Below are 15,934 nucleotides of genomic sequence, written 5' to 3'. Positions count from 1 at the left end.
TTCCTCAACACTTTTAACCAAAGTGTGATGGCGTGCAGAAGTTGGGTGGTCAGAACACCACAGGGGCAACGTCACCTGTCAATAATCTGTATTCTGCATTCCAATTGGTTACTCGCTTAACTCGCGTCGCTCGAAGATAAAATAAGTTTATCTCGGAACCCGCCCACATCGCATCGCTTGTACTCTCCTCGCCTACTCGCCAGCGAGACTCGTAGGAACACGTAGACATTCTATTGACTTCATCCGCTGAGCGAGTAACTAGCAGCGACGTGTGTGTACGGCCCTTAAAGATTGTGTGGTACTGGGTGGAGGAGAGGAGAGGAGAGGAGAGGAGAGGAGAGGAGAGGAGAGGAGAGAAGAGAAGAGAAGAGAAGGCTGTAAAAGGAGAGGAGAAGAAGGATGAGGTGATGAGAGGAGGGAAGGGAAGGGGAGGGCAGAGGAGGGGGATCTGAAGAAGGCAAATGAGCTGAGCCCAGTCTGCTGTGGCTACTGATTGGGCTGAGGAGACAGAGGCAGAGCCACACATCATGCCACCTTAACATTTGAATACACACACACACACACACACACACACACACACACACACACACACACACACGTCAAGATAACATTTGAATACACACACGTACGGCACACAGGATGAGTAGAAGGCAGAGTGACCAACCATGCCATCATAACATTTGAGCACACACACACACATCTATGGCCATACACAAAAATCAACGCACCTTCATACACACACACACACACACACACACACACACACACACACACACACACACACACACACACACACACACACACAAGCACTCGCCCATCCATGAGCGCACACACGCTCCCACACACACTCGCTCGCTCGCTCAAACACAATCAAACACACACACACACATATACAGAGCACGATCAAAAGATGAGTGGCTGGCCGGAGCTGGACAGGTTTGTTAGAAATAGGAGTAGGGAGCAGTGAGCGCACCTGCATAGATACACACACACACACACACACACACACACACACAGTGAGTGGTGTGGTGTGGTGTGGTGCAGTGAGACCTGACCAGACAAAGAAGCAAAGACGAAAAACCTGTCTCTGTCCTGTTTCCGGATAGGAGCAGTACATCTGTGTCCACAAACACACACACAAACCAAAACCATGGTGACATTTAGGCTGTGTGTGTGTGTGTGTGTGTGTGTGCGTGTGTGTGCGCGTGTGTGTGTGTTTGATTTCTGTCTGTGTTTATCTAAGGCTAAGCCGACGTGCCTGTCAGGCTGCACCCTTGTGTGGGCGTATGAGTAGGAGGTTCTTGTCTGAGGATTTCCCAAGCTGGTTGCATGGCCCGAGAAAGACGCAGGGATGCATGCATGCGTACGTGCGTGTGTCAGTGCGTGTGTGGCATGGTGTGCATGTGATCGTCTGAGCATCCCTCATCACGATGTGTGTGTGCGTGTGTGTGTGTGTGTGTGTGCGTGCGTGTGTGTGTGCGTGCGTGCGCGAGTGCGTATAGGTGCATGCGTACGTGCGCGTCATAGCGCGTGCGCATGTATGCGTTGGTCTGAGCGTCTGCCCTTCTCACCGTGTGCGCAGCGCGTGCCAGGCGGCGTCCACGTCGGCGTACAGGTTCTTCTCGGAGGGTTTCCCGGAGCTGGCGCCGTAGCCCGAGTAGTCGTAGGAGAAGACGTTGCAGTTGATGCGCGAGCCCAGGCCGATGTAGAAGCTGCTCATCTGGCCCAGGTCCACCGCGTTGCCGTGCGAGAAGAGCAGCGTGTAGCGCGCGCTCGGCGAGCAGCGCACGAACATGCAGGCGATGCGGTTGCCGCGCGAGGTGCGCGTCATGAAGCACTCGATGGCGTCCTTCTCGCGGGAGGAGTACTGTGGGGGGAGAAAGAGGAGGAGAGGAGAGGAGAGGAGAGTGCACACACATTAGGGGTTTTCAAAGTGGGGGCCGGGGACCCCTGGGGGGGCCGCGAGAGGTTGCTAGGGGGGCTGCGGCAGGTGTGCTGAAAAAGTGTAGCAAACCAAAATAAATAAATGAAAAATTCAATAACTAACACATAGCCTACCAAACATAATCTTTCAACAGTATGACTATTATCGTTGTTGTTTTATACATCCCAGTGGAGCACTGACTCACAGACCTAGCCGATGGTTGTGAAAGAGGGACCACAGAAAAAAACTGTGTGCCATGACCCATGTAAGGGGGCCTTGGCTGGATTCTGCCAGGATACAGGGGGCCTCGAGGTGGTAAAGTTTGGGAACCCCTGCATTAGGTCACACTCACACACACACACACACACACACACACAGCTGTCAGTCAGTGTGCTCACTGAGGTGCAGCGTCCAGTGTCTGCTGCTCTCGTCACCCATGAGAGAATAGGTGGCCTCGTCTCAGACAGACAGAAAGACAGACACAGACACAGACACATACAGACACAGACACATACAGACACATACAGACACACACACAAACAGACACACACACAAACAGACACACACACAGCTGCCAGTCAGCGCGCTTGATGAGATGTAACATCCAGCAATTACAGCTCTCGCCCCCCCTTGAGTGTGTAGGTGGGCTGGCACAATAGATCTCACACAAACAAATACACACTCGCACACGCGCACACACACACACACACACACACACACACACACACACACACACACACACACACACACACACACACACACACACACACACACACACACACACACACACACCTGCCAGTCAGCGTGCTTGATGAGATGTAACATCCAGCAACTACCGTTCTCAGCCCCCTCTGAGCGTGTAGGTGGGCTGGTACAATAGATTCCGCACGCGTGCACGCACGCACACGCACACACACACAGATCTCTTACACACCTGCCAGTCAGCTCGCTCGCTGAGGTGTAGTGTCCAGCGACTGCCGCTCTCGTCCCCCATGAGTGTGTAGGTGGGCTCGGGCGGCAGGAAGGCCAGCTTGGAGGCGATCTTCCCCGGGCACGGAGGACAGCAGAACAGGCAGCACAGCTCGCTCAGAGACAAGTGGTTCATCCTCTGGAGACAGGGAGATACACACACACGCACACACATACACACACACGCACACGTGTGCACACACATACGCACATGCATGTGCACACCCGCACAAACAGGCGCACGCACGCACGCACGCACGCACGCACGCACGCACACACGCACGCACGCACGCACGCGCACACACGCACGCACACACACACGCACACACACACACAGGCACACACACGGACACACACGGGAGAGAGGAGAGTATGAGGAATTTTTTGGGAATAGATGGATACAGTTGTACGCACACACACATATAATAAAACAGAGTATGACACTTTTGGTTCATTCTTTGGAGTAGAAGTAGAGGGGGGGTATGATGAGCTCCTAAATGGCACCTGTAGATGTAGTCTTACCGGGCGAATACACCGGCCGTGACGAGATTCAAGCGACAGAGAATCGATACTAGCGATTGAAGCGACTAGAGCAGGGATGTCAAACTCAAATTGACCCAGGGCCAAAACCAAAATATGGAACGAAGTCGCGGGCCGAGCTCAAGATTTATTTTTAATATGTGGACTACAATCGTGCAGGTAAGCACTTAATAGGCCTACTCATAGTTAAATCTCACACACACTGGCACATATTGTGTTGCATAGGAGTGTGAGCTGTGTCATTGGCCTGGGCCCACTCATACTTCTGACTGAGAAACACCAAATTTCATGTTCAAGTCCTGGTACACTGTACATTGATAATGTATGAGGGCCAACTGTAATACACATTTGAAAAGACCTCGCGGGCCAAATAAAATGACTTGACACCCCTGGACTAGAGTATGTCAGTTAAAAGCAGAATGAAAGCATTCCAACATTGCCATTGGCTGGGGTCACTGAGCTCTATACAGTCATTGTCTGTGGCGGCTTGTCGCCGAACCGCGTCATAGCTCAATTGCATAATATTCCCAGGAGTTCAACTACAAACTGTCGCTCTCTTTGCGCGAATCGCCTCTAGTCTCCAGAATCGCTTTTGTCGTGCGACTCAAATGTACTCATGTTGCGGCCGGTGTATTCGTGCAGTTACACTAGAGACACATGCAGGTGAAACGTGCGAAGCGCAAAGAGGCGAAACTCGCTGCGAATCAAATGGAATGAAACATTTATGTTGTTGATTTGATTGGCCGCCGCAGGCGAAATCCGCTCCTCATTTGCATAATATTAAACTTGGTTGAATATTCTCGATTCTGTTCGCTTAACTTCGCCTCCCTCATAGGAATGAATGGCAAAGTTTGCTTCGCTTGAGCCATGGCCAAATTCGCGTCTGTCCCCAGTAGGGCTGCACGATTATGGAAAAATCATAATCACGATTATTTTGGTCAAAATTGTAATCACGATTATTAATCACGATTATTGATTTTTTTTTTTAACAAGATGAAATATAACCAAGAATGAATACAGATGAGCAAAATAAAATGAATTGTAATAATTATGTAAAGGCAATAGCATGAAACTTAAGTGGACAGATTTCGGTCCGGAAACACCAGCCAGTCAGTATGCTCTGGCTTCAAGGACGCTCTCAAAGGTAGGTCACTATTGCCACGATTAAATTACGATTGAAATCACGACTTCAATTTCACCATTTTATCACGATTTTCTATTATTTTTGATTAATTGTGCAGCCCTAGTCCCCAGTGTTACCTACAAGGCCAAAAGGCAGCAGTGACCACATTATGAACATGATGAGTAAGATGAGGGAGAGACTAAGCCCAATGAGATGTACAGCCAATATAGAGAAAGCCAAAAGCCAAAAGCCAAAAGAAATATGTTGTAAACAACTGCATTCTTTTTGGAGACTTTTCACCTTTCCTCTAAAAGCCACAAATTAAATTCTGACATACAGGCAGGCCATGTCCATATTTGTTTGTTTCTAAGGAGGAATTTAATCTTGCTCAGCAGCGGCAGGCCTTTCTCAAGAATTCATTACCAATAATAAAAAAAAACATTTAGGGGAAGAGGGAGAGGAACACAAACAGTGAAAACAACAACAAGACAACACAACAACAACAAACACACACAAACTTAGTCACACACATGCACACACTTAGGGAGAGCTGGACTACACTGTCTTTGCATGATCTGTCTCACTCACTCACTACATGAAAGGGACAAACATTGTCCTAAGATGACATCTGTGGCATCTGGATTAGGATACTGAGATCATTTGACTTCGAAAGCAGATTAAAAGAAAAACAGATGAATTGAAGCGCTAGCTAGCCAGTCTAAGACAGCAGACCAGGGAGTAAGCTAACAAACAAACAGCCACACTCTTGTCTAGGCTATGGCCAATGCTACACCACAGGTCTACTCGGGTCAGACTGTACAAGCTTATCCAGGTCTATCGGGTCATAATGATTTCCATACCAACGTACTCAGTGATGGCATGCAAACCTGGAGTAAGCACAACAGGCCTTCTGTAGTGTTCAGTAGCAGGTTCTGCTGTGTAGCAGCACAGCAGGGTACTAATGGAAAGGCCAAGTCCTCCTCCTCCTCCTCTCTCCACTCTCCTCTACTATTCCCGGCAGGCAGGGCTGAAACAATGACCATAGACTGAGCATTCCTTTACTTAATGCTCCTAATACATCTTTCTCACCCAATATCTTTGCTTCTCTGCACTGCACAATACAGCATGTTTTTCACCAGAAAAACTCTATCGATAAAGTACAACTTGTTCGAGTGCTTGATTAGGCTCTCTGAGCAAAACGCATGAGCAAACAACCAACCCATCAGTCCGTTTCGTTTTGAAACGACTTCAGCGCCAGCACTGGATGTTGGCATTTCAGATTAAGAGGCAGCTTGCTTTTACACTTAAGACAGCTGTCAGAGTTCGTGGGATTCCACCACACACAGTCAGCGGAGGATGGTATCCAACACAGAGCAAGTGACATGTCTGGGATGCATAACACCAATGTGTCATTGAATGGGACCCCTTTTTCTGAATCTAAATGGGACATGATTCTTTCAAATAATCAGCAAAATGGACAGCTGGCCCAAACCCAAACTGTTCACTCTTGTAGTGAGTTGTCCTACTGTTCAAATAAAACTGAAATGCACCCTGGAAGAACCGGGTAAGCTTTGCAGCTAAGTCACTGAAAAAATAATGCTGTTCTCAGTAATGGCACCACATTTCACAAGGAGCATTCGACCAATAAACAACAGTGGATGTGTCATAGAATTTTTTATTTTTTTCCTTTACACGATTGGGACTCCAGGCCATTGCAGAAATGCAATTCTTGCACAACGGTCACCAAAAGCCATACTTCACTTCACATTGGCACATTTTGCCGTGCCTGCCTTCAGCTCTCTAGCATAGACTCTGCACCCACATCACATCATACCACCACAACTGGCAGGCGGTTTTCATGGGTTGATGTGAACACAGGCCCTTTTATCAATACTTAGGCCTACCCGAGTAAATGCACGTCATGTGACTTAACATTTAGATAAATACCAAGAACAAACTGACGCTTGTGAGTCAGTTTACAGCTCAATCACTCGCTCTGTCTAGAACTACATTGATCCCCTTCAACAAGGGAGTGCTGGTGTTCCTGAGTCTTTGGTACCACTAGCAGAGTCTACACCTGAAAGATCAAGGGTGACTAGCGGCCTTATCACACAAAAAACCCATTGTGTCCGTTGTCAAGCGACAGATGACGTTGACTGATAGTGGTGGTGTAGTTACCCATAATGACAATATTATTTTTTTTAAATGCACAGCATGTTAAATCAAGCAGATCTAAAAGAGAACAAACTCAGTTGCCATTTTAGTGACAGCATTTTTGTCAATTTAACACACTTTCACTCATCAAACGCATGGTAAAGATGAATAGGTAAATAAATACTAGTCTCACATTGAACTGACAAAGTGGCCTTTTACACAGGCAAGCTAGCGAGCTATGTGATGTCCTAGGTTTGACACTTACCTCTTCCAATGTAGATCCGTTCCGACAGATGTGGGGATTCTTGCTCAAAGGGCGCCTCTAGCACTTACAGGATATGGTTCTTTACAATATGTCTATCGCAAAAATTCCCATACACATCAATACTGGGTTGTTGGTTCTGTGTTGCAGCTAACGCAGACGTTAGTTGCTTTCTTTTTCTCGTGAGCAGAGAAGCCCGTCGCTTCCAGTTTCTGCCCAAGCCTTGCTTCAGCTGCTGATCGATGTCAATTAGTCTTGTCAACATGTGGTCTAAATGGCAATGTGTACCAAGTCAGAAGGCGAATGGTACTTAACCTATCACTATTTCTGGATGTTTTGAAATGTACCGTTATATCGACCTACGTCGATAAGCGTCTAATTGCTGTTTCTGATTAGCTTGCGTTAGCTGCCTCTGACTGCCTTCTGTTTTCTTCCCCAAAACCGGATGTAAGGGACATACTCAGGTTAGACGAGTGAAAGATGCACCAGCCAATTACAAACTAGAGCGAGGTGACTAAACACCAATGAAAAGGGCCATTTATGTCCAGAAGGCGGGGTTATAAAGACCACCAAGCAATCGGGCGTGTTCTCGAACGCAGTGTTTTTACGAGCAGTGCCATAAACACAGAGGCGTATCTGTATTCTATGTTGTTGTCTTTATCAAGAGCTTTATAAAATGCATTAACCATTAACCAAACCAACACATAGCCTAGTTAAATTGTGTTTTAATGGCATTTAACAATTCGTTTCAAAATCTCTAACATTGGACATAAACTATCTCCTCGATAAAATAGCCTACATTCAGGGTAGTCTACCTCAATATTTGTTTGCCATCACATATTGTTAAAGCAGCCTGTCTTACAGGTAGGCCTATGTACACTCCTTGTTTTGCCCATTGTCAAGGAAATACACAACCTCAAAAGCAAAAAGCTCAACTCAACTGTAACTGTACCCATGGCTACAAAGGGTGTAGTTGCAGCTCCATGTCCACCTGGATGTCACAATCGGATATCCTACATTCTGAGGTAGATTTTTTTCATGCTTTATAAAGGTTTCACAGTATAGGATAGACCCCGAAGTCAAAGACATGGTAATAACTTGGTAACAAGTAACACAACAGGCCAACAGGGGTCTTTAACTCCACGTGTAGACTAATGATGTTATGGAGCAAGGCCACATTTGGACACCATAAATAAGAGGCGGGGAGACGTTTTCATTCAAAGGGCCACTTCAAATTGTATTAAGTCCTCCAAGGACCATACTATGAATACAAACCAGGATTGGCAGGATGCCGTAGACAACTCAGTAGGCCTGTTCGGTTTGAAAGTAAGTGTGTGTGTGTGTGTGTGTGTGTGTGTGTGTGTGTGTGTGTGTGTGTGTGTGTGTGTGTGTGTGTGTGTGTACGCGCGCATGTGTGTGTGTGTGAGTGTGGCAGAGAGAGAGAGAGAGAGAGAGACTGTGTGTGTGTGTGTGTGTTGGGGGTACTTTACAGAGTATTCATTAAATTATCCAGGAACAGCAGCAATCAGGAACTTTCTGATTTAAAGTAGGTGGCTTAGTTCATGTGCACGTGGGCATGGGCATGGCCAGCCGATAGTGGTGCCACAATGGCATGGCACAGGAACGAGGAAGCACTAGGAACCTAGTGTAATTATAAGTTAATTATTATCCTGAGTTTCTTCAACAGTGAACAGTGACTCACCAGTGTGTATGGGGATTTCTCTTACGTCTACCTGTGTAACACGCTTGAGTGACTTGATGGATGTGCTGCTGTGTGTATGCGCCACACCTCTCTCCGTGTGTAAATAGCAGATGTCACAGAAGAAGCATTAGTTTGACTGCAAGACACTGCTGTCAAAGGAGGCAGTCTCACCACCAACCCACTGAAAAATAGTAGAGAATGTAAGCCACAAAAATCATGTTAACAACTGAGGAATGATACACAAAAATTACTAGTTTGAACATCAAATCACCTTTTTCACTGTTGTAGTTGATCAAGCCACTGCGCAATCTGACTCGCTTGAACATGCTCTCAGGATGCGTCATAGTGCTACTTCCGGGTGTGACTCCAATGTGCCTTTAGACGCCATGTGTTTATAAGAATTATCTGCTGGCGTTATCTGACAGCTTCATTTTGGAAATAAAGATGAGTTCGCAGAAGGGAAATACATCTCGAACGCGAGCCCAAAAGCACAAGAACACGATCGCGTTTAAAAGTGACAAATATGGTGCCACTCCGCTTCAGAAGGTAAGCTAACATCAAAGACACAGCATTCATTGCTTTGCTAGCCCCACCAAAGTCTTTATTCTTTCTGACTGACAACAACTTATATTCGACTTCAAGTTTAATAAGATAGCGGAATTAGGTTGTTTGTGTACCACATCGCTTGTGTCTAGCCTAACGGAAAACAGTGAACAAAGACCTTGGCAGAAACGAATGCTACATAAAACAAATGCCACACTGCTCTTCGACCATGTGTTGTTGTTAGCCTACTTGCTTAGTTGCCTCATTCCTCCTTGCTCTTTTGAATCTGACTCTTGAGACCTTGCATATTGCGCAATGACAGTACAATGCCTTGGAAGTGTAGTGACATCTTTACAAACTTACGATGTGTGCAGAAGTTGAACGAGAAGGTCCATGACGGTGTATGCCAGCGTTGTAAAGAAGTCTTGGAATGGAAAGTGAAGTACAATAAATTCAAACCACTCACACAAGCGCGTAAATGGTACGTGCCCAAACCCATACTGTAATTACGTTCATATTTACTACTTTTTTGTCTACTTTCTCTCTGGTTGTTTGCATTTCAGTGTGAACCTATGTCTATAGTGTCAAATGAGCCTGAGTGATTGCTACTGTCTCTGGTGTGTGTGTGTGAGTGTGACTGTATGATCTGCCTAATGGCTGTATGTATGCAAGTGTGTGCTAGTCGTGCAATTTATATCACATTGTCTGTATTTTTTAATGCTGTTTTATACCTTTATTTCCTTCTGGACCAATAAAAGTTACTTTACTATTTTACTTTTGTTGCCAGTGTAAAGTGCACGCAGAAGAGTGTGAAGGATGCATACCACATCATGTGTAAGCCGTGCTCCCTCAAATTGGAACTGTGCGCAAAATGTGGCAAGAAAGAAGAGATTATCATTCCGTGAGTATAGTATACTATTCAGTATTATTATTTTTTCTCTCTAACAACGAGGGAGCGATAGAAAGGGGCAGGCAAAAATATTTTTAATTAGAAAATGAACTCAAAATTAGCAGTTGAGTTTTCCATAAATATATGTTTGCAGAATATGACCTCTTTCTCTCTCTCTCTCTCCTATTACTCCTGCTTTCTCTCTGTTCTCTGTCTCTGTCTCTCTCTCTCACTATATCTCTGTCTCTGTCTCCCTGTGTGTGTGTGCATGCGTGTGTTCGTAAAACACCTTGTGAGATACCTTCTGAGATGTTAATCGTGTGCCAGTCCAAGGTCGAGGTCAAATGTGTTGTGATGTGGGTCAGAAGTACTGTATAGCCTATTACCCCACTCACTGTTGGCCTTGCTATGATTATCTATAATGCATCATACCACTCATATAACATTCCTCTCTCTGTTGGCCTTGCGGTGATTATCTTTAATGCATCATACGACTCGTATAATATTCCTCTCTCTGTTGACACAGTGCACACATTAGTATTGTAATTGTAGGCGGCACGCAGTCTGGGGGGCCGTGTGAATGGCCAATCAATATTGTACAAAACTGCTTTCATAGTATGAAGGTGAAGATTGTGCACATCCCAGGAAAAATGTGCAGGACAAATGCTGACTAATTTTCGAAGTGAGGAGTCCGCGGCCCGCACACTTGAAATCCTTTTTTGCTGTTGCTGTTTCCACTTCATCAGTATAGCTATAGCCTGTACATTTGCTTTGCTTGAAGTGGTGTTATCTATAATTGCTTTTGATACGGGGGGGGGGGGGGGGTTACTGTCTTCGCTGTCTAACAAGATGCATACCTAAAAAGGCATCAAGGTGGCAATTAGAAGCATGGTAGAGATTATTTATTGATCATGGATCCAGGAAATGACTGCACCAAGACTTCTTAGATAGGTCTGTTAATTTGGCCTCCATCAGTGTGTCAGTAATTACTTACTGTGTGCTTTAACATCAAGGTAAATTTGTGTTTGAAGGCATTTGGATGTTGACATGGATTCTGTATAAATTGTTAATTGACTGAGGGATTCCTAAACTTTTCCATGACAAGGCCACCCATATACAGGTAGATAACAGCCATGCCCCCCCCTTACTTACATGAGTCGTGCTATAACACTATTTTATATGTGCACCCCTTTTCACAACCTTAGTCTATGTCTGTGTGTAAGTGCCCCACCATGATTTATAAAATAATGATGATGGTAGCAGGCCTAGTGTTCTGAGATGGAGTAGATTATTATAATACCGTTTTTAACAAGTGGGAATATTGTTTATCTTATTTTTGTTTATTTCCGTGTACATTAATTATTTAATTATTTCTTTTTGTTACTATACTCTTTCATCTGACTTGCTTAGGCCCCCCTAGCACCGCCCTCTCGGCATCCCACCTTGAAACACAATGAGTGCATTCCAATATGCGGACTCCGATCCTTGGTCTGTGCTTGTTGCCTCGCGTTTCGCTAATGCCCTGCCTCTGTGGAGAAAACAATAAAGTTTCCCCGCTCTCTGCCAAGCCACAACAACCTTTTGGGGGACTATTCTTCATTCACCATCCCGTTTGCAAATGAGAAACTGGCATTAAAATTGAGCTTTTTCGAGATATGAAAATACAATTCTGTTGTCGGTGACGTCATCACAAGGCCACAAGGAGGCAAGTGAGCAAGGGAGGACGGGAGTCCGCATATTGGAATGCACCCACTGCATTGACTGACAGTCCTCTGCTGGAGGACTGCTACCTGTCGGAAACTGAGTGTAGCACTCCACCTAGTGGCCGAACACAGTCACAACACCAACATTGTTCAGGCTGAACATCCACACCATACTTAAATCAAATCATAGAAGAAGATGGGGTAAAAAGAATGTTTTCTGTGAATTACACTTTCTATACTAGAAATCCCAGCATGCTGTGTAGAAGAACTGTAACATAACGCCTATATTCTCGTAAGCCCAAATACAGGGGTTGGACAAAATATCTGAGACACCTGTTATTTTAGTGTGGGACGTCTCATGGCTCAAGTGTACCAGCCTGTTTGTCAATTGTCATTAATTGAACATTGCACCAGTAGATTGAAGTGTGAAGGTTCAATTAGCATGGTAAGAGCACAGTTTTGCTCAAAATTTTGCAATGCACAGAACATTATGGGTGACGTACCAGAGCTCAAAAATCTTTGACCAAGACAGCAACTCTTGGTGATTTATCAAGAGCCATGGTATCCAAGGTAATGTGTGCATACCACCATGAAGGATGAACCACATCCAACAGGATTAACTATGGCTGCAAGAGGAAGCGGTCTGAATACTCTGAAAGGGGTATTTGGGAACCTGAGATGTATCCAAAAAAAACCATAAAACCACAGATGTCCATATCACAGAAGAAATAAATGTGCACTCTCATGTCAACTCTCTTGTTTCCACCAGAACGGTCCATCGAGAGCTCCACAGGGCCGGTCACCCAAACATCCCTTTCAGACACCTTGCTCTTGCGTCCACAGTTAGTCCTGTTGGATGTGGTTCATCCTTCTTGCTTGTATGCAGACATTACCTAGGATACCGTGGCTCTTGATAAATCACAAAGACTTGCTGTCTCGGTCAAAGATGCAATAGTTACACGCGCACCAAGAATTTCTCATTTTTTAGCTCTGATAAGTCATCCATAATGTTGTGTGCATTGCAAAATTTTGAGCAAACCTGTGCTCTTACCTTGCTAATTGAACCTTCACACTTCACTTTACTGGTGCAATGTGCAATAATTATTCATGAAGATTGGCCAACAGGCTGGTCCACTTGAGCCATGAAACTTCCCACACTAAAATTACAGGTGTCTCAGATATTTTGTCCAACCCCTATATGTTCAAGGGTATGGTTAACCGCACACTTGTTTGACTTTATTCAAGATTCAAGATTTTTATTTTTGATGCTATGCCTGTGCGAACCTGATGACGCACAGAGGCAAAACACGCTCTGAATAAAAGAGCATAAAATCAAACAAGTGTGCGGTAAACTTTTTCCTTATGAAGTATTGCATACTCCTGCGTTCACCAGCACCTAGAAGCTGTGCATGGATCTTTGCACTTTTGCATGTTTAAAGGGATGGTTCGGAGTAGATTCACCCTAATGCCATTTGAACCGTGATATCTATCCAGTAACCCACCCGTAGTGTTTTCTGGCTTGGGCGAACATTAGCAGAGCTACCAAGTTATTTATGGTTATTTCGAATAGTTTGCCGGTGCATTTGCAGTATCTCCAAACTTTACCCCAGAAAAATTACATGTCATTAACATGACTTTTACGCGCTTACGGAAGTAACGAGGACGCTGCTTTAGAAAAACAGAATACATTCGGCTTGTGTGGATAATAATAAACTCCTGGACTATTTCGAAACTTCCAAATGCATCGTTTTGTGAGTACAGACCATATTTGTACTGCTATAGAAGTTGGGTGTCATGGCATGTTATTTTACTGTAGTAAGTTTGGGGATACTATGAATGCCCAAAGGCGCTTGTACTAAGCTATTCGGGATCACTCGGCAACTCGGCCAATGTTCGGCCAAGGTCGGAAACACTCTGGCTGGGGTACTTGACTGATGTCACGGTTCAAATGACCCTAAGTTGAATCTACTCCGAACCATCCCTTTAAGCATATGTTTGATATTTAATTTGAAATATTACGCTGGTCAATTTCACAGGGTCGCTACACCAAATGAGGAGACTGCCCCCACAGAGCAACCAAGTAAAAAGGGCCGCAAGAAGCCTAAAGACGATGAGGATGGTGACCTTGACGACCTTGATGACCTTGACCTTGACAGTGACTGTGACCTCTCAGATGATGGTTTAAGCTGAGCGGTGTGAGTGCGACCTGGGACCAGCGAGTCACCGGCGTGTGCCGGTACACCAAGTCAGACATACCGGATTCCGAAAGTAAAACTCCAGTCATATAATGCACAGTATATTTTCCATTTCAATTCACTTAACCACGATAATCAGCTAAACATTTCAGATAGTTGTGTGAAATGCTAGTTGAAGGTGGCACTGACCTACCATGCCATACCATACACGGGCGTGTTTGTCCAGGGGGACCCAGGTTCGAGTCTGGCCTGGCTGTCCGGGTCATTTCCCAACTGTCACCCATCTCTCCCTCTCAACCAGGGCTCTAAATTAACACCGGCCAAATGCTGGTGAAATTTCTTTTTGAATGGTAGAAAAGACCAAGCTACTGGCCACTTTAACCCATTAGTGAGTGTGTGTCTGGGTAGTAAGATTAACATCTACCAGCTATTTTGGCTGGTGGTGAAAAAAGTTAATTTTACAGCCCTGCTCCCAGCCATTTCTTGTATTCTCTGTACTTCCCTATCACAATAAAGGCTAAAAAAAACATGAAGGAATATATGGCAGGACTTTCACTTTCTCTATCCGGTTTCTCTGCCCTAGGCAGAACACATGACTCATTTTGGAGGTCAGACCTATTTCAGCCTTTCTCAGATCCTTCCACTGAAAGTCTTCTTCAAAAATGTATCAAGGGACATCCATTGTGTTTGGAATACACATGTACCAAGAACCAAGGCTCCATTGTGATCAGCATACACACCTTTTGGGGTGTGACAAAGGATTACATCATCAACAATCTGTATTTTGGACTACTCAGTTTTACACACTGCAGCTCCTCAGTATTTACTAAATAAATAATATTGTATTGTGTGTCCTGAAATTGCTTCTTTTTATTAAGGTTGTGTGATTGTATGATTTCCTACTGATCAGATGATTAGGTGATACAGGTCACTATGTTAGAGTGACTGTATTAAGGATGTCAAATAGAAAAGGTTTTATCTGTAAACATCAAAATAAATGATTTCTTCTCACAGATTAACTAATGTGAAAATCATATTTAGTTTGAACTGTTTTCTGATTGTTGTTGGATACACTCCGTTGATTCAGAGTGAGTTGGACAAAATGTGTGTCCGGGCTATTGCATTCTGAATCCAGAGTTTTCTTGATACTCTTAATATGCTCTGAAGGTGATGATGAATGACAAAGAAATGTTGTGGAGAAAATAGCAGCAAGAAGGTGCAATAACATGACGAGGTTTAATCGGATTATGTGATCACAAGCTGTCGCACATTGAAGAATTGCGATTTAAGTTCTGACAAATAAAATTTCCCTCAATCTACAGGAGAGCTATCGTACTCAGGGGCAGATTAAGGTGGTCTGGGGCCCCTTGGCTGCAAGTTGTTGTGGGGCCCCCCAGAGGGTCAAACCTTGTGACAAATTAACATAGTGTCATAATTATGTGCTAGGAATTAATACCAACTGTACTCGAGACGATGGATTAATTTTTCAATATTGCAATATACCCGTAGCAATTTTTCACTGTTGGCCAATCGGGGGGCCCTGGGAGGTAAGGGGCCCTAGGCTGCAGTCATATCTAGCCTGTGTTAATCTGGCCCTGATCGTACTGCATTTGCTCTGTGAACAACACAGGGGTGGTGACATGGCTCAGACATATGCTGTATGTGTCATCAGCTGAGTGATTAAAGCCTGACCGCAAGTAATGCTGTCGCACCTGATTTTCATAAACGCTCGTATTTGCACCACACAGCAAATGTCAAGCAAGTTCAGTCCTTGAAACATACAGCTCCAGGCCACTTTATTAGAATAGCATGCAAAAGTTGATTTATTTCCATAATTCCATCAATAATGTTAAACTGTCATGGATTGTAGATTCATGGCCCAGTTGTTTAACTATTCCAATCATTCATTTTTAGATGCGTCCAGCATCTC

General features: G+C 44.7%; 2 protein-coding genes across 2 annotated transcripts in view; one reads left to right on the top strand and one right to left on the bottom strand.

The window, feature by feature from the left end:
* abhd17b (abhydrolase domain containing 17B, depalmitoylase) overlaps window positions 1–7,405 on the bottom strand; it is a 41,681-nt gene extending 34,276 nt beyond the window's left edge. The window contains exons 1-3 of the mRNA XM_063195488.1: window positions 6,976–7,405; window positions 2,859–3,032; window positions 1,572–1,867 (exon numbers count right to left, since the gene is read on the bottom strand). Of these exons, the coding sequence (XP_063051558.1) occupies window positions 1,572–1,867; window positions 2,859–3,029 (467 nt within the window). The 5' untranslated portion in view covers window positions 3,030–3,032; window positions 6,976–7,405. The remainder of the gene's footprint in view (window positions 1–1,571; window positions 1,868–2,858; window positions 3,033–6,975) is intronic.
* Window positions 7,406–9,007: 1,602 nt separating this feature from the next.
* Window positions 9,008–14,854, top strand: c3h9orf85 (chromosome 3 C9orf85 homolog). Its single transcript, XM_063195487.1, has 4 exons — window positions 9,008–9,220; window positions 9,592–9,698; window positions 10,005–10,118; window positions 13,846–14,854. The coding sequence occupies exons 1-4, from the start codon at window positions 9,119–9,121 to the stop codon at window positions 13,997–13,999; spliced, it is 477 nt and encodes a 158-aa protein (XP_063051557.1). The 5' UTR covers window positions 9,008–9,118; the 3' UTR covers window positions 14,000–14,854.
* Window positions 14,855–15,934: the final 1,080 nt, after the last annotated feature.

The sequence above is a fragment of the Engraulis encrasicolus genome, chromosome 3 (genome assembly GCF_034702125.1).
Source record: "Engraulis encrasicolus isolate BLACKSEA-1 chromosome 3, IST_EnEncr_1.0, whole genome shotgun sequence".
NCBI classification, from domain to species: Eukaryota; Metazoa; Chordata; class Actinopteri; order Clupeiformes; family Engraulidae; genus Engraulis; species Engraulis encrasicolus.
The sequence above is the reverse complement of the archived record's forward strand: the minus strand, read 5'-3'. Positions and strand labels throughout refer to the sequence as shown.

Excerpts from the sequence above, each read along its gene's own strand:
- c3h9orf85 (XM_063195487.1), top strand. The coding sequence starts at position 9,119 with ATGAGTTCGCAGAAGGGAAATACATCTCGAACGCGAGCCCAAAAGCAC. Across the intron at positions 9,221-9,591 it reads GTGCCACTCCGCTTCAGAAG|AAGTTGAACGAGAAGGTCCA; the intron begins GTAAGCTAACAT and ends CGATGTGTGCAG. Across the intron at positions 10,119-13,845 it reads AAAGAAGAGATTATCATTCC|GGTCGCTACACCAAATGAGG; the intron begins GTGAGTATAGTA and ends TCAATTTCACAG.